Consider the following 24,118-nt stretch of genomic DNA (forward strand, 5'->3'; position numbering starts at 1 on the left):
GTTTGTTTTTTTGTTATTGAGCTGCAAGAGTAGAAGCACTTAATATTTAACTTATTATTTTATAAATTATTGACACTAAGAGAATAAGAATTTCACTCTCTTTAGCAAACTAAAATATACTTTTAAAATTACTCTCTTATATTTCTGGGGCCTTGCATCTTTCATTTGTGAATTCAGTTCTGGTAAACATTATTTTTAATCTTGCATTGTATTTCTTCATTCTAAAGGAATAAGAGATAGTTAAAAAAAAAAAGAAAGAAAAGGTCTTGCCTTTGGTTGATATTTTAAAATTCAAAATATTGAATAATGGATACATATTTTATTTGAATTTTTTGCTACTCTTTAATGTTTTTTACTCAACATTGTTCTCTGAGGCTTTAACATTTCACAAGTCCAGTCAAGAACTTGTCCTGTTTTGTAGTCCTTATTTTGTAGCTTAGGTTAAGATTGGTTTCCTGTAAGCAGAGGAAAAATATAAAAATCACAATTCTCTTTTCTTAATTGCAACATAAGGAACACTAGGAAAATGCAGAAAACTAGTGGGGGAATGCTATAGACCCCTAACTCATAGAGGCCACGGTTGACACACACATGCAGATATACACTTGAGTATTTGAAAGGGGGGGTGGGTGTATAAAATTATATGTCCTGCTGCTTTTTTCACCTAGCATAACATGATAGTCATTAAAAATTCTTTAAAGCTATGTTTTTAAATACCAGCACTATGGTCCTTTATATCAATGTACCATAATTTGACCATCACCCTGTTACTGAATGACTTGTCTTATTATTGGTTACACTAAGCTGTAGGGGAAATTTCAGTGGCATATTGCTGTATTTGTTAATATAGTGCCTAGACTTGGATTTATCATATAGAAAAACATTTAAAACTTGCCACTTTAAATCCTTATGGGAAGAGGTAAGGCATTAGTAAATACAAAGGTAATACTTCAGTAGATAATGCTGTGTTTCTTATTAATATATCCTAAGTTGTGGTGATGGCAGTATTATTTACGTGACTTGTAACTATATCACACAGTTCAAGAATCATATAGTATCTATGGAAATGGTTTGCCTGTTAAGTAGAATTAGAAATAGTAGGATTGAGAGGAACGTTGATATTCTAGCCTAAAAGACTAAACAAAGAATATGGAACTCAAAATGTGTGCTATTTGGCCTGTGAATATAACTATTTTTCTTAATTAAATATGCTTGCCTTTCCTGGCATTCCTGTGTATATCTAGTACTTTGAAACTACACAAAGGCTCAAAAGGAGGGGAGAAGAGGGGCATCTGAAATACCATCAGAACCAGTTCCAGAAGGAATCGATAAAAAAGATCATTGACCACTACTCAAAATTATGAAAATTGAGCAAGTTTCATTGGTTTAAGAGGTTACTAAATAACCTCTTAGTTATAACCTCTTATAATAACCTTATAGTTTACTAAATATAGTAAACTATATTTACTGTGTCATTTGTCACCACTGTACTATACTAGTCAAGGTTTTTTATACTGTCATACATATCCTCATATCTCTAATAATAGAATAATACTATCTTATAATCCTCATCTTCTTTATTGCTACGTAGTTTTCATTTTCAGTAAGAGTTTGTGTTAAATAATTTTTTTGCCATTCAGTGATTTTTATTTTTATATTTTTAAATTTAATTTAATTTTTTTTTTTGCGGTACGCGGGCCTCTCACTGTTGTGGCCTCTCCCGTTGTGGAGCACAGGCTCCGGACGTGCAGGCTCAGTGGCCATGGCTTACGGGCCCAGCCACTCCGCGGCATGTGGGATCCTCCTGGACCGGGGCACGAGCTGAGTTGAGTGTTTTCATGTGCTTATTGTTACTCATGGATATATTTGATGAAATGTCTTATGTAAATCCTTTTCTCATTTTTTTCATGGATTATATATCATATAATCCATGAGTTTTGAGAGTTATTTATATATTCTTCATGCAAGTACTTTACCAGACATGGTTTGTAATTATTTTCTTCTAATCTGAGACTTACCTTTTCATTTTCTTTTGAAGAGTAAAAAATATTTTATTTTGATGAAGTCCTATTAAGGTTTTTTTATACATGTGTTCAGTTAAATAATCAAATATTTTTTCTAGTAGACAATACACTTGTATAGTTCCAAAATCTAAAAGTTTATAAAGGAATTTAGTGAAAAGTCTCTATCTCAACTCCTATACATAAAACCCTGACTCAGTTCCCCTCTCCAGAGACAACCAGTGTTGCCATTTACCTGTAAATCCTCACAGAGATAGTTAAGTAAACTTTTTAGTTTTGAACTCAAATTATAGAAATTTGGACTGGGATATTCCCAGTAACTTTAGGAATAATCTTTATTTTTCCAATTCATTTGATCCATGCTATAAGGGTTTTGTGTGTGTTTTAAAAATCTATTTAATGTCTATTTTGCTACATTCTTGAAGATTTGGGAATATAGACTAGTTTTTCCATTTGAAGTATAATTAAGAGATTAATCATTTTTATTGCTGTCAGAGACGGGACCCACAGGCTGCCCCCACTGCAAGCATTGGCCTTCAGTTATTCATTTCTCTGCACTGTATTTTTCTTTCTTTTTGAGTACTTTGCAGTATTTTAAAGAACATCGAAAAAATGCTTTTATCAATTAAGAGTAAATTGAAATTTAAGCTAAAGCTTAATGTTGAAATGGCTACCTGATTGTACATTTCTTAGATGTTTTTTGACAATCTTCTTTCCAGAACATTGTCATGTAAAATGTACTTCTTTATAAGGTCCTTGACTATTGAGTGAGAACATCACAATAAGACTCAAAACCTTAATAAAACTGTTCTGTAAGGCGCTAGCCCCCCAGCTGGCAGCACAGTTATCAACAAATCCACAGAATGATGAGAGAAAACCTTAGTGGAGGGAGAGCAGGAAGAAATTGGTTGGGTGTTAATTTTGTATTTGACATCTTTAAAGAATCATATAACTGTTGAACCTTAGAGTTATTTTAGTTCAGTCTCTTAGTTTTTTAGATGATTTGCTAAAGATCTCTTAGCTGCTTAATCGTAGAACTAGGTTTAGAACTCAAGTCTCATCTCCTGGTCCATTGGTTTTTCCACTTTACCATGCTACCATTTATTTTCATTTTCACCTTTTCAATCTTTTCACTTTTTTGTTTACTTTAAAATAACATTCTGAAATGTTTGCTTTTTCCTAACTCAATTTATTCTATGATTTGTGTTTAGTACCTAATCTGGCCTACGTGCAAGACCTACACTTTCTTTCAGTGTTCCCTGGCGTGATATTAGGGACCTGAGCTTCTGTTGTTACCGTAGTGTTCCTGTGTATAATTCTGGCTACTCTTCTCGTTGACTTTATGAAAGTGCTGTCTATGACATTCTGACATGTAAATGAAAAGCAGTCACATGGTTTGAGCTGACACATTTGTCAGAATGCACCTTTGTGCTTTTTTGCCATTCCTACACCCAGATCACAGTACATATACAAAGTTACTGTGGTCCTGCACAAGAATGGCACACACATTTGTGAGGCTTTTTTATTCCTTTAAAGACTCTTTATTCTCTTCTAAATTTTTTTTAAACATTTTTTAAAAATTTATTTATTTTGTTTATTTTTTTTGGCTATGTTAGGCCTTTGCTGCTGCACGCGGGCTTTCTCTAGTTGTGGTGAGCGAGGGCTACTCTTCGTTGCAGTGCGCGGGCTTCTCATTGCGGTGGCTTCTCTTGTTGCAGAGCATGGGCTCTAGGCGCATGGGCTTCAGTAGTTGTGGCTCACGGGCTCAGTAGTTGTGGCTTGCAGGCTCAGTAGTTGTGGCTCGTGAGCTCTAGAGCGCAGGCTCAGTAGTTGTGGCGCACGGGCTTAGTTGCTCTGTGGCATGTGGGATCTTCCCGGACCAGGGCTTGAACCCGTGTCCCCTGTGTTGTCAGGCGGATTCTTAACTACAGCACCACCAGGGAAGCCCTCTACTAAATTTTTAACCTGCCCTACCTGCCCATCCATTCCTAAAGAATACACAAGGTGACTCCCCTTGTTTTTTGTTTTTTGTTTTTAAAGAGAGGGCAGTGAGGTAGCCACTCACAGCATTAATCCTCTAACCTGCCTCTTAGGCGGATATCTTTTTGTGACAGACTTCTTCCCACCCAAATTGTCACATGCTTGTATCCATCAGGGAACATACACATACCATACACATACTTCATTGAAATGATGTAAATAGTACGTATACTTTTGAGGTACTCTTGATGGTACCTTTCATACCAGGAGGAGGCCACATTTCTAACACCAGTATCTTATCTTTGGAAAAACTTTTATTTGCCTCTTCCTTTTGTCACCTCATTGGAAAATAACTGTCAGTCATTTCAGGATCTGTGGGGAGTATTCAAAACATCAAGTCACTCTTTCAGTAAAAAACTTTATTGTCTGGTTCAGTATACCTGTGATATTGTCTGTCGTGAAGCATTTTGAAACACCTGCGCCCAACTTAAGTTGAAAGTGAAAGACTTTAAGATTGGGTGTGTATGGATAAGAACTAGCTGTCATCACATGATTACAAGAGAAAGTGCTTCATAAAAGTTATGTGGCACCATTGTCTGCTACTCCTTAGAGCAAGTGATTCATGCATGAAGGAATTTTGCCTTACTTCATCATATGAAGGTAGAATGTACTAATATGCATGAAGACGTGCTTTAGGTCATTATTCTTGTAACTAATGATGAGCTGCTTTATGTGTTTCGTTTTTTGTTTTGTAAGTGGCTAGATAAGTTAGCCAAGGTAACAGGAAGTAACCAAAGGTGAACTCAGGTAAATTTTTTCTGTGGTGTCAGCAATAGTTAAAATGACTCAGAGAGCTAAGCTTCTGTAGCAGGCTTGAAGTGAAATTTCTTTCTTTGTCCATTAGAAACAACATACAAAAATTTTTAAAAACCTAAAACTAAAAATCATAGCTTTTATTCTTTTACTTTGAAGAATACAAAAATCTTATAAGCTTTTTGCCCAATCATGTATCATTGCTCAGTTTTCTAATGTAATGTATAAAAACCTAGTAAGTTAGGGTTATAAAAATAACAATGTCCATTCTCACTTTTATAAGTTTATTTCAAAGTTCCGGTTGATCAGTCTTCTGTAACAGTTGGGCTCTTGTAATCCTGAATTTATATTTGGTATTGTACAAATGGAGTGTGTGTGTAGGGAAAGGCTTACATTCAGTGGCAAATTAGCCAGGGTTCCCTGCATCTCTCTTACCAGCAAGTACAGTCTTCTTGCTGCTTGCCTTTTTCCATTTCTGCCCTGCTTCCTGGGATTTTATTTACTCTTTGAGCCCCTTCCCAACTACCATTTAACTTTTGGGTTCCATTTGATGTTGTAGCTTTCATTATTCGTCAGTTTCTTCACATCATACTGTCTTCTGACACTGGGGTTACTAAGATGTCCCTGCTTTTAAGAAACTTTAGTCCAGTTGGAGTGGACAGAAAGATGCACAGATGTGATATGTGTAAGAATGGAAATATGTAAAAGATATTAGGAAGATTTATTGTCTTATCCATTCCAGAGTAGGCAATAAAGACTGAGCTAAGTCTTAAAAGATGAGCAGAGATTAGTTGCAAAGGAGGGACCAGGTCACAGTGTCCCACTGTAGTAGAATCCTTCACTAGCTACCCAGGGGCTGGTTGCTCAAGGGTAATGTCTGGTCTGAAATGCTGACCTAAAATGTCCCTACTCTATTTCCTGAAAGACTAGCTTTATTTTTCTACTTTTCTCCCATAAATGTGGACAGGATTTTCAATGAGGTCAGAGATGTGGGGGAAAGTATTGAGGAACTAAGTGACTAAAATTGATCTTTTATTTGCTTAGTACAGATCTTTTTATTTGTACAAGTCTTTTATAGTACAGATCTTTTATTTGTGTTAATCTTTTTTTAGTACAAATCTTATTTGTACTGATCTTTTATTAGTACAGATCTTTTATTTGTCAGTACATTAGAATATAGTTTTAACAACTGAGGCTAGGGAGTCATAATATCCCATTTAGGTAGTCTAACTTGAAAATTACACTGCTTTATTTTTGACATGCTTTATGAGAAACCATGGAATAGTTTCTATAAAAAGTAAGGAAAGATGGTGCATTCACATTTTTTTCTCCTTAGCCCCATAGCATATGATTAGATTGTTTTATAAAGTGAATCAACTGTTTGTTGTAACAGCTTTTTTCAGACATAAAGCAATTAGAGAAAAGAAACATCTAAATCTCACATTATTCTTCCAAGGCAGATCCTTCAATTTGAAGTTTGAACTTCAAATTGGCACTTTTGTCAGCATGATGACACTGACCCCCAAAGAGGTGGCATTTCAATTTGCCAGTTCATGCCACAGAAACATAAAGCCTTCAAACCCCAAACTTCATCAGAATGAGGGTTTAGGAGTAAGAATAATAATCATTTTACAGTTTCAGTAATTCTTTTTTCACTCACTTAAAATTTGTTTTCATTCTAGTATCCTTTTGTACCTTCATACAAAAGTATGATTGATTGATTTAGAAGATCATTTAGTAGTAGCTTTTGTTTTTAATGGTTCTTACTCTATAAAATAAGGGTGTTACCTGCTACGCACCTGATAGGATGGTTGGAGGGTTTAAATGAACAAAAGATTTGTTTAAGTGAGATTTCATAATCTAATATTTTTCACAGTTTTACAATTAACGTTTTTTTGTTTTCTTATGGTTTTGTTAGTATTTTTTCACAAATAACCGTACTCATAAGAAATTTACCAAGTGGAGTTAGCAAGAACCAGTTTTGTTTTTTCTTGTTGTCATTTGTTGATAATCCCACTCTGCAGAGATAAGTACGTGTTAATATTCAGCCTCTGCACAGAAGATATAGATGTAGGATGAGCTCTAAATGTAAACTGATGTTGGAACCGCTTATACCTCAGGTTATGGCAAGAGCTCCATGCTACTGAGTTTTTAACTTTTTTTAGAAATTACCTTCTGGATGTGATTAGGAATGCTCTGGTAAGACATAAGTAAGCTTATCTCCATAGTCACTGCAGCCAGCTGGACTAGCATATACTTGTTAAAATATGTTAAAAAGGAAAAATCTTAAGGCAAGAGGTCCGGAAGTGTTGCTGCTAGTGAAAGCTTTTCATTGAAGACTATAAGCAACGAATCACATATTTATTTGAAGTTTCAGCTATTCACAAGTAACCCTGGAAGGCCCATTTGTAACTCCACTGAGGTACCGTGAGCCTGCCATGTGGGACTGGGTCATTGGACAGTCTCATCCGAACACTCTCTACTCTTCATTGTTTTCTCTCTCTGGGTGTAAAAGAAATGATACAGTGTCATTCACAGTGGTAATACAAGAAGTTCTTCAAATGTAGCCCTCATCAACAAAGATCTACTATATTCAAGTCTGGACAGAAGTAACTTATGAGGCTTATTTTAAACTTGGTAATTATAATATATTTTCTTAAATGTATCATTATGTCATCAAATCTAAACTGAATCGAACTCTTCGCCTTGTTTGTTTGATTCTCCCTGCATCTCTGTGCTTTTTCCCAACACATGGGTAACATGGACTAATTTTGGTGGTACAGAATCTGTTAATGACTTAACCCATTGACATATGTCTTTTCTAAAATGAAAGAAATAATAAACTGATTATTTTCATTATTCTCCATTAGTGAAGATGGAATTACTGGGCCTGTCAGGAGATGGCTCTGATTTCCCTTATGTAGATCCCAAGAAGTTAAATGAATTAACTTGACTCTTCCAAAGGTGGGAACAGATCTTACACAATTAATATTTCATCGTTAGCACTAGAAAACAATTACCTTAACAAAATAATAACACATGCAGGCAATTAAAAGCAAGTCATCTCTTCCTTAAAAGAAGTCCTGTGAGACCTTAATCTGACCATATGTAAACAGTGTAATTACTGCCTGTATTTTAAATAAAACAATTAGTTTTGAACTATTCTGTAACTCATAATTGACAAATATTAATGGGCCCTATTACACCCAACTAGAATTACTGGATCATTTTATAAAATGAGTTCAAAAACATTTGAACCTATATTTTCAAAGTTTTATTTTTGGGGGCAGGGGGTTTCTTGAAGTGAACAAGTTTTAATTTCTAACTTGTACCACACTTTTATCTTATCAGGAGGCATTTAATCAGTTTATGTAAATGGTCTCACAGTCAATACAATGTTCTTTTTATAATTATAGCTAATTTGGGGGGGTTAAGTTTAAATTTTGGTTTATTACCTCCTCATTAAGAAATATAAAGGTTATAAGCAAGTCAGTGAAAGAATTAACATAGACATGTTTTGAAAAATCTTATACAAAATGTTAAGAGTCAAGGTTTTGGTGATATTTGGGACAGAAATAATAAAAATATATATAAAGATAAAATTTACACACGGGAAAAGATGTGTGGTATATATTAACTGTGATATTCTATGTTCATTAAAACCTATACTACTAAATGAGCATAGATCCGGAAGAAGTTAATGTAAGTATTTTTAAATGGGTTTGTATTTCTCTGATAAACAGCACTCTCCTTCTGTTTGTGATCATAGGATAAAAGCTCTGTAAGCTTGTATATGTTCATTTTTACTGCTACATCATGTAGTATGCTCTTAAGATTGAGATCTCATTCCCCAGGAAGCATTTCTGTCTAAGATTAATTGCCCTTTTAAAATCAGCGTTTGATGTATTCCTTTGGCTATATCCTGGCTTGGTTTAACCCTCTTTGACCTGACCTCACTGACTATTATCGCTGAGGCTGAGTCAGAATCCTTCAGCATGATGTATGCACTTCAGATTTCAGCCTGTGGTTTTTCATGTCGATGGACTCAATTAGTTGGCGTTTTACTAATGAACATATCAGAAGTTAAAGAATTTGTCAGAGCAGCACTGTTCAGAATAGTGACAGTAAAAAAGTTTACCTCTGTTTTTCAGAAGTATCAAATATTTTTCAGAAGTTTTACCTTCAGCATCACACATTCCAAGATAGCAAATCAAGGCATTTTCTGCTGAACTATATAAAATATAAATGTGAAGCCACAAATCTAAACACAGTGGTTACAGCCTTTGGCCTTAGATTTCTATTATTCCATATTCACAAGTGTGAACTAAAAAAACAAGTTACTAATCTGAAATGTTCTGATTAAAAGCACTTTCCCTTAAATATATATCATCCATTTCTCTAGCTTCCTTTAAATTCAAAGAAGTTTCACATATTTAGTTACACGTATTAATAGTAAGAGTGAAACTCATGCATCTCTCTAGAATCTCAAGTAACCTGTTTTTAAAGACATTTAGGTCATATTCCTTGTTGATAAATGGCTTAAAAATAATGGCTAAAATGCAGATTGGGATGGGGAAGGCTGTGAGCCATTGCTAATAGAAATCTCTAAAAAGCAGATTCATCACATACTCTTAAGTTCTCAAATAATGATATACTTTAAAATGTATAACAAAGATTTTGGAAGTTACCCCCCCACACTTGAATTTTTCATCTTTAAAATAAAATAAGAAGCATATCTAAGGTCTATTAAGTAACATCACCATAGTACAATAGGGCTCATTTGACTTATCCAGGGTATGCTCTGCTGAATATACATATTTAGAGCAGTACTAGATTTATCCACAGGGTTTACAGTGTTTAATGACTTTTTAAAAATGTCATTCATTTTGTTGTTTGCATAATGATACTTTGTGTTTTTTTGTTGTTCTCATCTCTCTCTTTTTTTTTTCTTAACACATTCATAAAATCCGTGTGCCACACTGCATCATAATGGGTCTGAGTAATGCAGAGTGTATATTAACATGAGGCCAAATTCTCACAGCCCTTTGCCTGCCAGTCACTTAATTAAATCCACAGTTTTTATATACGTTTTGGTATATCACTCACTTTATTGAATGCCTACTATGTCCAAGCCCTGTGCTGGGCTCTGTGCTGAGTGCTTTATTTGGATATCCCATTTGATCCTCTCTGCAACCCTGGAGGTTAGAATTCTTTACCTACACTGTAGGAGGAGGAAACTGGGACTCAGAAAGTTAAGTGATTTGCCTAAGAATTAAAAACTAGTGTATTATGCTGGTTTAAACTCAAAAAGAAATATTTTGCTGTTTAGGCATAAAAGACTCATGTACTAGAACTGGAAGACATGTTACCAATCCTCTGTTTTAGACCAGTGCTTTACAAACTGACCCATGGAGTTGAATCACAAACTGCCATGGATCGTAAGTCAGCAAGCAGCAGGACTTGGGAGACAGGCTTCAATCCCACATCAACCAAAGCTGCCCCACCTTCACCTGTGTTATATGTTGTGGTTCTGCATAAGATTTTGTTTGAAGAAAAATTCTATACCCATATTATTATACGATTTATTTAAGGGAACATTTAAAAAAAGACTTTACCCCAGAGATTGATTCAGGTCTGGAGAGGTTATATATTTTTAAAAATCTTCCAAATGGGGGTTTCTCTGGTGGCGCAGTGGTTGAGAGTCCGCCTGCCGATGCAGGAGACATGGGCTTGTGCCCCGGTCCGGGAAGATGCCACATGCCGCGGAGCGGCTGGGCCGGTGAGCCATGGCCGCTGAGCCTGCGCGTCCGGAGCCTGTGCTCCGCCACGGGAGAGGCCACAACGGTGAGAGGCCCGCGTACTACAAAAAAAACAAAACAAAAACAAAAGCAAATCTTCCAAATGATTCTGATGGTCAGCCAGATTTGCAAACCATGGATCTAGACAGACATCTTCATTTTATATATAAGGAAAGAGATGAGTTCTGCCCGGCATCCTTCATTATCAGAATTGGAATTCAAGCTGCCTCCCTCCCAATTCGTGTCTTTTTTTAAAGTTCATAATTTTCATTAATGACTTGTTAACTAATATGAATTTTCTTTCTTTTCTTTTTGTTTATATATGTAATTCTTACTGTTTTAATCATACAACCAAAATCTGTCTAAATATATTTTTCTTAAAATGTCACACAGCTCTAAAATGCTCACTTTAAAGTAGATGCTAGAATTAAGTTTGTTTTTATTAGGGTATTGGTGATAATAAAACATTATATGATGTGTTTACATTTTTATCTTTCATAATACTGAGGCTTATAAGTAAGATGAATATAAGAAATGAAATTTTGTGATATTCTCTGTATTGATTTATGACCTCTTTAGATTTAACGTCTAATTCTTAAAGTGAATTTAATTGCTACTCAAAGAAAATGCTTGTCTCTGATATTTTTTCTGTCCTTTTCCTTAATTCACAAACTCAAAGTATTATGAATGACTGTCCTTATATTTACAAGATGAATTAAAAGAGTTGTTTTTTTAAATTGCTATGTGGACATTCTACAAAATAATGACATGTATTCTTCAAAATTGTCGAGGTTAAGAAATGCAAGGAAAGGCTAAAAACTGTCCAAGTTAAAGGAGAGTATAGAGACCTGAAAATTAAATGCAGTGTGTGGTTCCTAGACTGGATCTTAGACTGGAGAAAAAAATAATTAGGATAGTTAATAACATTAGAAATGATTACATAATAGTATAATATCAATGTTAATGTTTTTTATTTTGATAACTGTACTATGGTTATATAAAAGAATATTTTTATTAGAAAGTATATACTGAAATATTTAAAGGTAAAGGACTCTGTTTCTAATTTACTCTCAAATGATTCAGAAAGTAGTTATATATATACACAGAATGATAAAGCAAGTGGGGTAAAAATGTAAACAGTTGATGACTCTGGGTGAAGAGGAATTCCTTGTGCTATTCTTGCAACTTTTCTCTAAGTTTGAAATTATATCCAAATCAAAAGTTACCCCCAAAAGTGCCCTGTATGTAAAAATTTCATATAGAATGAGTTCACTTGATAACTGTCTCAAACGTTTGCCTACTTTAAAGCATCAGACTAACGTTTTTAAAAATCTGAGTGGGTGGGATAGGGAGTAACATATTTCTCCTGAGTCATTTACTTTGTAGTGACATATTTCTTATTCCCAAGTATTAAATTCTAGATTCCCATTTTGAAACACAAAGATATATTTACCAAAAACACGATTTACTTTAGTAGCAGTATCATCAAGTGTTTCCTTTCTGTTAGGGGGAAAAAAACAATCTGCTAAATTTTTACTATTTAGTCTTGTTAGTTTTGATATTGCCAAAATGTCCAGTCATGCTTTGTTGTTATTCGTGGTAGCATCAGTTTTGGTGATGGCATATATACTTCTTGGCTTATTTGGAAACATTTTGACTTTTTGTTGTTTTAATAACCAAAACAGTCTTTAGAGCTCTTCTACATAGTAGTGGTAGTCATTAGAAACTATTTTCAAAACATTAATTTTGATAGTGTGTTTTACCAGCAGCAAAATGATCCAAGCTCTGAAAACATTTATTGTCAGGCACCACGCTAGGCACTGAGGATACAGTGATAAATAAGAGAGAAGTTTTAGTTAATAGTTTCAAGGAAACTGCTGTCCCATTCTGAGAATCCTTCTGGTGAGAGTTACGTCATCAGAGAAAGTCAGAAAACCAAAAAGATAAATATACACAGGTGAAATATTTGGACAGATGTAAGCAATGACAAAATTATATATTTAAAATCTTAAACTGTTGTGTTGAGGGATATGACAGTCTAGATCACTTGCTTAGTTGTCTGTGTTTAGCGACACGTTCATGTTCCGGATTAAAAGTGGCCCCAGGTTAAACCAGAGAATCGGGGCTGCCTATTCAGGTTTCTGATAACGTGATTTATTGGGTTTGTTTTACATAGTGTTTGAATTGTGCTTATGTTCTCCAGCTTCTGCTGTACAGTTCTTAAACTGTCCTCTTTTGTAACAGGGTTAGCCTTTTGCCTTTCAGACACACCATGCGTCAGTGTGCCATATTGTATTTGCTCCCACATTTACATGCTGCTTCAGGCAGAGTATTTTGGATATTCAGCTCTATTTCATAGTATCCAAAGGTGACACTGCTTAAGGAAGAACTTTACAGATAAGGAACTTTTACTCTTACACCACTGCTCTTTCATTTTTTTTTGACTCAGTGCTAAGTAGGAGGAAGATTCTGAGACTATTAAGGTATTTCAAAGAAATATATAATAAGAATATAAAGAGAACTACAGTGGAAATGTTTTTAAATATTCTAAGAAAGATTTAATACGTGAAACCTTGGCAGTCTAGAACTTACAAAGTATGAATCATTCCAGATAGCTGAGGGCTTATCCATTTGAATATCAACATTTTAAAATCTTCTCAAAGTACTAATACTGTGCTTTCTATAGTATTCTGTATATATAGCTTAATCTTTTAGTTATAAATGATTCACATCATTATGGAAACCAATCATTGTATTAATACTGTGATCACAACTGTGTAAAAAGTATGTACAGGTGCAACAAAGATTGGTGGACAAATCAAAACAATGAGAGAATTTTTTTAAGTTAGTAGTATTATAAGGTGATATCTTTTTCCAAAATTGTTTTAAGCTATGACACAGTGATTCAGGGTTTTTTGGAGACATTTATTTGGTTAACTTTGGGGTTGATAATATGTTTGTTAGGTCTTTATTTTTGGCATTCTTTTAGCAATTCTCTAGTGTTTTTGTGTCCTCTCATTGTCAATCTGTTGACTGTCACTGCCCAGGACTGTGCTGCCTCTAATAGGGAGTTTATAAATATTTCTTTAAAAGGGTCTCTTGTTTCAGGTGCCAGCCAAGCCGTTATCACCATACATCATCAGCCCATTTTGCCTAGACATTAGAGCACTAGGGATGCAAAAGTCATTTTGAACAGAGCAGAAAGGAAAAATAGGGAATTTCCCTCTCATACAGTTCCATGAATTCCCTGTTTCCTTGCTGTCTTCTGTGTCCAGGAAGCTGAGAGATTTAGATGTTATAGATTGAAGAGACTAAAAGAGACAAACCAAGAATTGTGCTAAAGTAGTGATACAAAGTTTCTTGAAGGTTCTTTGTTTTGTTTTATTTTGTTTTCTGTTTTTTTCAAAAAGAGTTTGGTTTTACTTTCTTTGTTTTTCTGTAGCAACCAAGCATGCTTCCATTTTCTTTAATGATCGTCAGTATATCCGACAAAAATCATAAAAGACAGAAAACTAATCTTAAATTTAATTTGTAATAAAATTTGAACTTCAGAGAAGAGTGTGAATTTCAGCAACCTTTTAATTAGTGAATGGGTGTTAACAAAAATCAATCAGGTTTCAGTACTCTGAAACAGAAATCCCTGAGTCAGACTCCCAGTTCCTTCTCATTAAAACTTTTAACTCGGGCTTCCCTGGTGGCGCAGTGGTTGAGAGTCCATCTGCCGATGCAGGGGACACGGGTTCGTGCCCCAGTCCAGGAAGATCCCACATGCCGCGGAGCGGCTGGGCCCGTGAGCCATGGCCGCTGAGCCTGTGCGTCCGGAGCCTGTGCTCCGCAACGGGAGAGGCCACAACAGTGAGAGGCCCGCGTACCACACACAAAAAAAGTTAACTCTTCTTCTAATGGTGTCTCTAAAATTTTCTCATACATATATGAACAGCTTTATTGAAAATTAACTTAACAGCTCCCACCTGTTTTATTAAACATCTTCCTAAACACTGCTCTTATTCTTGATGACTTCTAGACACATTTCTGTTTTGTATGTTTTAAATATGTATTGACCTACTTCACCCACCTGTCATTTTTAATAGCCGTATAGTACAGTTTTTAATGTGTAACTAAAATAAATTTTGGTCAGTGGGTACAATGGGCTGTTTTCTCCACTGTGGTTTCATTAACGTCAATCTTAGGTAAGCACAGTAATTAAGAAAGAATGAATACTTTCACATATAGCAACAGAATTTTTATCAGAATTCATTGTAACCCTCAGGTTTCTGTTTTGGGTGATACATATTGCAACATTTGAACTTTCTCCATGTCCACATTTCCTGCTCAGGAAACAGACCAAGTTTTTAACCTGTTAAAGCAGTAAAATCCATTTAATTCACTGAGGATTCTCAAAGGCAACAGATTATTTTTTCAACTGTTTTGACTCTTATCGATTATTGTTGGATTTCTTTCTTGGAATAGATGGGGAAAAAAAGAATCAAGTGATGATTCATGGAATTGAACCAATGTTGGAAACACCTTTGCAGTGGCTGAGTGAACATCTGAGCTACCCGGATAATTTTCTTCATATTAGTATCATCCCGCAACCAACAGATTGAAGGATCAACCATTTGCTTGAACGGAATCACCCTTAAACAGGATTTACCAGAGCATGTCACCTTTCTGCTTCAGTCAGGTTTGGTGGAGGCAACCTGACCAGAAACACTGCTACAAGCCAAACAGGAAAAAGATTCCATGTCAGATAAAGGCACTTGGGCTGGTCTTACTTTGCATCACCACTGCTTTCCTCGCTGCCGTCATTAAACCTCAGCTGTGACATGAAAGACTTTACAGGACCACTGCAAGTCTTCTATTTTCTTGTAAAATATAATGAAGCTGAAGCCTTTGGCCTAAGAAGAAAAATGGAAATATGTGCCACTCAATTTGTATTTCTGATTAACAAATAAACAGGGGTATTTCCTAAGGTGACCATGGTTGAACTTTAGCTCGAGGGAGTGGAAACATTGGTTTAATTTTCAAAAGAATTAGACTTAAGAAAGTAAAAGAGAAATTCTGTTATCAATAACTTTAAGTAATTTTTTGTAAAAGATCAAATTACAGTAAACCCATCTTTCCTTAATGAAAATTTCCTATGTTTACAGTCTGTCTATTGGTATGCAATCTTGTAACTTTGATAATGAACAGTGAGAGATTTTTAAATAAAGCCTCTAAATATGTTTTGTCATTTAATAACATACAATTTTGTCACTTTTCCAGTACTTTCTGACTCACATACATTAGATCACTGTTTTTACTCTGTGTGTTACCTTTCAGACTGGTCATCATTGGCATGGAATGGGTGTAGGGCATAGGATAACTTGTCTCAGGAGCTGTCATAGAATTTCTTGCTGCCGATTTTAAAATCTGTGTTATTTACACTAAAAGTATAAATAATGTGGCCATTTATCATTGCTGTTTTATCACTGTAAATCTGTCAAATCATAGTATCTTAAGCATCTGTATAATTTTACATTTTTTTGGAAAAACCCATTCGTTTTCAAGCTAGTGTTTTTCATTGGCCTTAGGTCTAATGTTTCACGGTGGTCCCTGGTAGCCAATCTTTGAAGTTTAAAGATTACCGATCTCCAGACTGCAATAGCTTTTCCTTAACTTTACCAAAAATATTCAGAGGTTACTAGAGTTCTTATTCAAATAAGGAAATTTTTGCTGCACTTTATTACCACGCTGCTGGGATTCTACCAGCTGAACGTACTTGTGCATTACACTTTGTTTCTTGTGAGCTAGCTGGCTGTTCATATTGAATGTTGACCCGTTTGAGTATGCTAAAAGACAGTATCATACAATAATGGTTTTAGATTCCAAAATAAAGATTAATGTTTTTCTCATAAAAAAAAATTGTACGAATGTGAAGTGAGATCCCGCTGGTGCTCACGGCTTCCTTTTTCCTTTTATGATTTTCACTAATCAGCAGCAGACTTATCCACAGAATGAGATAAAGTTAGTCAAAGATCAAATATTCTGGAATGGAAAGTATAAGCCTCGATGAAAAAGAAAAACATAGGGTACCAATATGATCAGAAAAAAATAGAAGCAAGTAGCAAATACTTGGCTCATGTCAATAAAATGAAAAGTGCCATTTTAGTAAGGCAGAAAAAATAGTAATATTTGAGTAACTTAAGGATTAAAAAACCCACTGACTTGTGTTTTTTCAAAAGAGGTTGATCTGAATATGATTATTCACATTAAAAGTGTTTATTCATCTATTCAGTTTGGGGATTTTCCCTCTTGATGTTTTGACAGACTGATGTGAGCTTCAGTGAGCAAAAGGGTCAAAATGCCAGGAGTGCTAAGCTGTGAAGAAGAAAAGTGTGGCGAGAGCAGTAAGCCATCGTAGTTTTCACAAACGAGACCAATGTATGGTCTCTGTAGTGGGCTCAGGTGAGCTACTGATCTTTACTTCGAGATCTGAAAGTAAGTTTTATCAAGCCATTTCCCATTTCTACCTACTTGTTCATTATTACACCAGCATCATAACTGTATTACTCTACTCTAGTCCCAGGTAAGTCAAGCTTCTGATACCCAGAGAAAGAATAAAAACAGAAATTAGTGCTGGCTTAAATATCTATTTTTGTTTCTTTTTATTTGAATATTTAAATTTTATGGTTTATTAAAAAATTAAATTAATTTTGTGTCTGTCTTTATTTCTGGAAGTTGAAAATGAAATTTACTATAAGTCAAGTTACCTGTTGGGGAAATCATTAAAATTTCCTTATTCTTATACCTGTCATAAAAGTTTCTCCAAGAAATCAACGATAGGAGGGTTAAAGGAGAACATATGAAAGAAAACTGGAGAGGACCACAAATCTCAATGTGCTTGGTTAACTCATCCTCGGCAGTGAGCATCCTAAGAAAATGAAAATGTGTTCTTAAGTTATTGGCATTGTTTAACTAGGAAGGAATAAATTCAACCTAAATAAAGTAAATCATTGCTTGTCCTTCATAATGTTGTTTTTCACTTGGATGACCTAAGTTCATGGATAGAGTGAACTGATAAGGACTCTATGTATCTAGAGACCCAAAGTAGCTTGCTCATAGTTAAAACTGACCTACTAGTCTTTATAGCATGGTGATGTTCAGAACACATTCCGGTCAGTCGGACGTGAACGCAGGATGGGCTGCTCCTGTTATGTTTATTCCCCCATTCACTGGAAGCTAGGTGGGAATGGATGGTTTGCTAAGAAAACAATATACAAGATTTGATATTGAGTGACACTTACTTTTAATGGTTATCTTTCTAGGATATGTTTATATTTTGTAGGCTGTATGAGGTAACATTTTTTTCTTTCAATTTTCAGAAATTTGGTTTACGTGGGTCATGCCAAAGAATGACAGTCTCATGTTTTATTTATCATACTGTTGATATTTAGGTCTGAGGTAAGTTAGGTTTCCTTTTAGATGTGCCAACACAGTTGAAATAGAAGTGTAGGATCTTGGGGTATGATAGGAAAAAATCAAGTATTACAATATTTAGAGTCCATTCCATTCATGGTCAGTCACTGGGGTGGAATCAGTCAAAATACTTACCTGTCTCTTGAGTTCTGTCATCCACTTAAGTTTTTATAAATACAATCATCTCTTGGTCTGAAAGTATTAAAAATTACCGACACGGGTGTTGGAGAGAAGGGAGTCATACCTCTTTTCAAGTAATTTGAGATTAAATGATCCTTTGTAATAAAAATTCATTTACCACATAGATTTATTTGTCAAATTTTCTCACACATGAATTACAGATTTGATTCTCCACACTTATTGGCAAATGTAATACTACTATGGAATCTAGTAGTCACAATATAGGAACCATAGAGTGAAAAAGCACTCTATTTTTAGATCCTTTAGGTGGTTCACTAAGTATTTAAGTTTTTTAATATTTAACTATTCTTGTCAACTGACAATATGTTGGAATGATCACCAGTGAGATAAAGACTAAGCTGAAGATTTAGAAATGTCAACATGTTTCAACATACTAATTGATTCTTCTGAAAGTGATGAATTTGGCTTTCCCTCTATAGCTTCCCCACCCCCATATCACAAGAATAAATAATGCACAACCAGACTTTTTCCTCTTGGTTTACCATGGTTCTTAGTAGAGTGTCTTGCACATAGTTGGTGCTTTGCAACTAGGTATAAAAAAGAAAAAAACAGGATTATTTAATGATGCTTTAAAATCAATGTCATGTTTTCCTGTTAAAAATACCAGCTATAAAAATAGGAAGGACCTTGTTGTTTAGAAATCGATATACAAAGTACAGTGAGTGCAGGTTTGCAGTACTGGTGAAGACTTGCTTACTCAAATTGGCTACTTTCAGCAGGAACCACTGTGGATCGGAACCTTGCATCAGTCCACGTTCATTTTAGTTGTAGCATAGACCGCAGCACAGATCTTCTGTTTCAACATCACTCTAATTTAAGCAGCCCCTAAAGTTGGAGCTATTCTCATCAAGCATCTAGAGGAACTTATTAATTCTGGCCTTTTCGTAAATGAGTGGTTTGTGTCTTGCTTTTGCCCTTAGACCTTACTTCTGAAAATGTAATACATTTTTAGCAAGGGAAATGTGTTAGACCTGTGAGCAGGGTTCTTCAAACTGAGGTAGACTCTTAGGACCATGTTTATGAAAAGCTTTAAGAGAAATATTTGTCTTTCAGTCTTTGATATTCAGTGGAAGAGGTATCTGCTTAATGTGTTATTTAGAAGATACTGATGAACTTTTCCTTCGTAATGTTTACTGTGGTTTATAATAAATATGTGTATGGTATTTGTTTCTCACACTGAGCATAAACTCCAGAAGAGCAGAGACCAGGTCTGTTAGGCCCAGGATTGTATTCTCAGGACCTAGCACTGTGCTGCGACACAGCGGACTGTACTACATACTTGTTGAATAAAAGGTTGGAAAAGTCTGTGTCGTATATCTCCCTTTTAGACTCCAAAGCATATTGATACATTAAAGACTTCGAGAAGTTCTAAGGTTAAGAGACCTATTTGATCTAGCATTTCCCAAATTTTCTTGATTATAGGATTTTTCCTCCAGTACCACATCACATTGAACTCTAGTTTGGGAAATGCTACATTAAATCGTTATATCCTAATGACCTAGAGTTTAGAGCATAAGGCTTATCCCTCTTTTTCTGACAACTCCATTTGAAAGTATCTCTTAAGCTTATGACCCCTCCAAAAAAATATCTCGAGTCTATTCATTCCATCCTCTAGATATGTTCCATTTTTGTCGGTATCATTCTTGAAATTCCTTCACCAAGTGTATAATGAGTAATATATGCCAAGCTATGTGCAAGAAATACAATAGGTTAGAATTTGTCATGGTAATGCTGGGTGGATAGTCTGGCTGCACAGCAGTGCCATAATTTGATGGCACATTCAGAGTAAGATGTAGTAAAAGGGCTGGGAACCACAGGATCTCTTTACAAGACTCCCATCCAAGTATAAAAACTAGGCAAATGGTCAATCCTTAGGTGTGAAAGTAAGCAAGAATCAGGGATGAATCATTGCTCTCAGGGAGCCTCCATAAAGGTAGGCAAAAGAGCCATGGAGCTGAAATGCGGCATTCCAGGAAAATAATTACTAGAGCTCCAAATGGAAAGGCCAAGCAGAGAGGCTGGCTCCATAGATGGGTGATTTTCTGTGGCACTGGTACATGTGGCAGGCATTTCTTATCTCTAGGGAGACACTGTACTTGTGTGGGATGTGGTGACTGTATCTTTGTGCTGCCTAATGCACATTTTCCAAATAAACTATGTTGCTGAAAGCTTAAATCCATAATTTGGATGTTGATATTCTTCTATGTATATATATATATATATATAAACTATGTTGCTGAAAGCTTAAATCCATAATTTGGATGTTGATATTCTTGTTACTCAAAATTGTTGGGTTTTAGCTTTCTTTTACAGAGACAGTAACTCAGTGACCTGTTACCTGTATCTGATCTGTTGTGTGCAGGCCTAGGGAGAAATTTCATGCCCTGACTACTAGCCTTTTTCTGCGTAGGCCATCTCAACCGTGCCCCCCTTAAGAATTTGGTCATTCCTAAGTGCCTATATTTCAATAGTTCCTTTTGTCATGGTTTTGAAATTAATTATCATGTAATATGAAATGTCAACTTACCTGATGTCTCTGATGTTCCATAGTGATGCTAACATTCAAGTGTGACACGGAAAGTTATTGATGATACTGCTGATGTGGGAAGGTATCAACTGGAGCCAACTTTAGATGAGGGCTAGCCAGGTTGGGGCAGGGGTTGGGGAGGAATAAATATATATAAGCAAATCAGGTAAAAGTTAAGTTACTTTTGGGTTGTGCCATGCATGAAACATTCGAATAAAAAAATAGAAATGCCAGATAGGTTGTGATTAGCTGTAGTTCAACTCAAATTCAGGTGCATGGTGGACACCTTTCATTCTAGGCAGAATGAAGACCATGCATTGGTCTTAGAGCATTTAGGATATCTTAGTAGAAACCAACTCTGATTGCTAATTCTGTGTTCTGCATATTCTCCCAGATCTTAAAGAAGTCTACATGATTCATCTATTCAAACATTTGTTGAGCAAGTAGGGTAGTGGATATTTTGAGAGAAAAGACATGGTCTCTGACCTTAAGGGACCTCTGTAAGAGGAGAGAAGACAGAAGTAACTACAACATAATAGTTGGATATTGCAATGAGAACGTACAAATAAACCACTATGAGAAAAATGGAGCTGAGAGAATGATTTACTTTGAGGGAACTAGGATGTTATCTTGCTTGACCTTTCAGAAGCAGTTGACAGTTCATCACACCTTCATTCTTGAAACACTTTCTTCACTGGACACCACACCCTCCTGGTTTTCCTCCTACCTCAGCCCCTTTCTCAGTTTTCTTTGATGATTCTTTGTTTTCTTCACTCCTAAATGTTGCAGTGCTCTAGGGCTCAGGCTTTGGTCCTCTTCTCTAGCTACACTCAGTGTGTGAGCTCATCCTATGGCTTTTAACACCATGTTTTCTGCAATATTAACTTCTCCTGAGTTCCAGACTTCTACCCAACCACTTAACTTGACAACCATCTTAGGTGTCTAATATTTCAAATTTTATTGAGTCAAAGCAGAACTCTTGATTTTCTGCCCATACCTGTAGCTCTCTCTTTCCCATCCTAATAAATGCAACCCAGCCCCAAAGCCTAGTATCTTTTATTCCTAACCTAACCTAAGCATCTTTTTTTTTTTAAGTAAATTTATTTTATTTATTTATTTTTGGCTGTGTTGGGTCTTCGTTGCTGCATGCGGGCTTTCTCTAGTTGCAGCTAGCAGGGCCTACTCGTTGCGGTGGCTTCTCGTTGCGGAGCATGGGTTCTAGGCGCGCAGGCTTCAATAGTTGTGGCTCGTGGGCTCTAGAGCGCAGGCTCAGTAGTTGTGGTGCGTGGGCTTAGTTGCTCCGCGGCATGTGGGATCTTCATGGACCAGAGCTCGAACCTGTGTCCCCTGCATTGGCAGGTGGATTCTTAACCACTGCGCCACCAGGGAAGTCCCCTAACCTAGTCATCTTTAATTTCTTTCTTCACATCCATGTCTAGTCCATCAACGAGTCCTAATGAGTCTACCTTAAAATATACCCTGAATATATTTTTTTACCACCTCCACTGTTTCCACCTAAGTCTCAGCAATCATTGTCTCCACTGGACTACTTAACAGTAGCCTCTTATCTGGCCTCTCCTTAAAACATGTGACGTCATGGCAGTTCTTTGATGAAAACATTCCAGTGTCTTTCCAGCCCACCAAAATAGATGTAAAATTACCAAGTTCCGCTTGATCTGATCCCTGCTTCTGACCACATCACTCTCTGCCTCCACTACTTTATTATGTCTATACTGGCCTCCTTCCCCACCTTGTCCTTTAAATACGCCAAGATGGTTCTCCCTCTGGGGATTCTGCATGGCTATGTCGCTAACAGTTATTGAGTGTTTACTACAGTGTTCCAGGCACTGTTCTAAGTGCTTTTCAAGTATTAACTCATTTAGTTTCAGAGCTGTATGAGATAGTTACTGATATTATCCCCATGGGGAAACTGAGGCACAGGAAAATTAAGTTACTATACTAGCATCATGAGGTGGGTAATAGATCTAGGATTTAAACCCAGGTGGAACGGGCCAGGTCCACACTCTCACCCACTTTCTGCAGTTGCCTTAGCTTACCTTTGGTCTCACAACAGAGTGTAAGCTCCATGAGGGCAGGGACATTCTTCTCTTCATCCTCTTACCTCTAACGATGCCTGACACATTGCAGGGCCTTATTGAATATTTGTTGAATGCGTAAGTTTCTAAAGCTTCTATTTGAGTAGGTTAGGAAAAGCCTCATTGAAGGAGGCTTTTGAGCTGGAACTTGAAGAAAGGGAAATTCTTTCTTCAAGAAATTGGGAAAAGAAGTTAGGAAAGTGAGATACAGATACAGATATTCATACAGAGAGAGGTGTATGAATAAAACCTCAGAGAAAAGATTGTCCAGTTGGGCTAAGTCACTTGCAGGAGAGAAGGAAAGACATGACAGGAAAGATCTGTTCTGAGAAGATTATAGAAAGCCTTAAGTACCAGGCTAAGGAGATGAGATTTTATTTGGTGTGCAATGAGAGCCACTGAATATTTTTTAGTAGTTAGACCATATATTTAGAGTAACCTTTTGAGATGATGACTCTGGCAGCATCTTGTAGGGAGGTTTAGTGTAGGCTGAGTCTGGGAGACCAGTGAGAAAGGCTGCCATGATCGAGTCACTAACATCTCTTGACTCTCACAGTAATCTCAGAAATGGAGTTCCTGCATCCACTCCTGGCCCTGCAATTCCTTTCTCCATCTGGCAGCCAGAAAGATCATTTAAAGCTTCAGCTCAGGTCTTACGATATTGTGATTTATAATAAGAAATACGTATTTTGTCTTTTTCTCCTTTCCGGCCAAGAGCTTCTAAAACTGGGAATTTCCTAGTGATGAGAGCAATCAAGATATCTTTCGGGGGCTTCCCTGGTGGCGCAGTGGTTCAGAGTCCGCCTGCTGATGCGGGGGACGCGGGTTCGTGCCCCGGTCCGGGAAGATCCCACGTGCCACGGAGTGGCCGGGCCTGTGAGCCATGGCCGCTGAGCCTGCGTGTCCGGAGGCTGCGCTCCGCAACGGGGGAGTCCACAACGGTGAGAAGCCCGTGTACCGCAAAAAAAAAAAAAAAAAAAAAGAAGATATCTTTCGTTATGTTATTGATGACTTTTGAACCACACCTAAAGATGGGGGGCTGGTTGCTGGGAGAACCAGTCATGTGATTAGAAGTTCGGAACTTCCAGTCCTACCCCGCCATGACCTCCAGGGAGCAGAGAGGCCAGAGATGGAATCAGTCACCATTGGTCAATGACTTAATCAATTATGCCTAGTTAACGAAGCCTCCGTAAAAACCCAAAAGCTTCAGCAAGCTTCCTCGTG

The 24,118-nt window shown here is 36.4% G+C and overlaps 1 protein-coding gene across 4 annotated transcripts in view; it reads left to right on the forward strand.

The window, feature by feature from the left end:
* The window catches only part of ATG5 (autophagy related 5), a 124,558-nt gene extending 107,330 nt beyond the window's left edge, over window positions 1-17,228 (forward strand). For 3 of the 4 annotated variants that reach the window (XM_028494608.2, XM_007103506.4, XM_028494609.2), the window contains exon 8: window positions 15,083-17,228. In XM_028494608.2, coding sequence (XP_028350409.1) covers window positions 15,083-15,219 — 137 coding nt within the window. In that variant the 3' untranslated portion in view covers window positions 15,220-17,228. Of the gene's footprint in view, window positions 1-7,185; window positions 7,588-15,082 lie in introns of those variants that run through there. The other variant, XM_028494610.2, reaches the window with a different exon arrangement.
* The last annotated feature ends 6,890 nt before the right edge of the window (window positions 17,229-24,118 follow it).

The sequence above is a fragment of the Physeter macrocephalus genome, chromosome 10, assembly GCF_002837175.3.
Source record: "Physeter macrocephalus isolate SW-GA chromosome 10, ASM283717v5, whole genome shotgun sequence".
Taxonomy (NCBI): Eukaryota; Metazoa; Chordata; class Mammalia; order Artiodactyla; family Physeteridae; genus Physeter; species Physeter macrocephalus.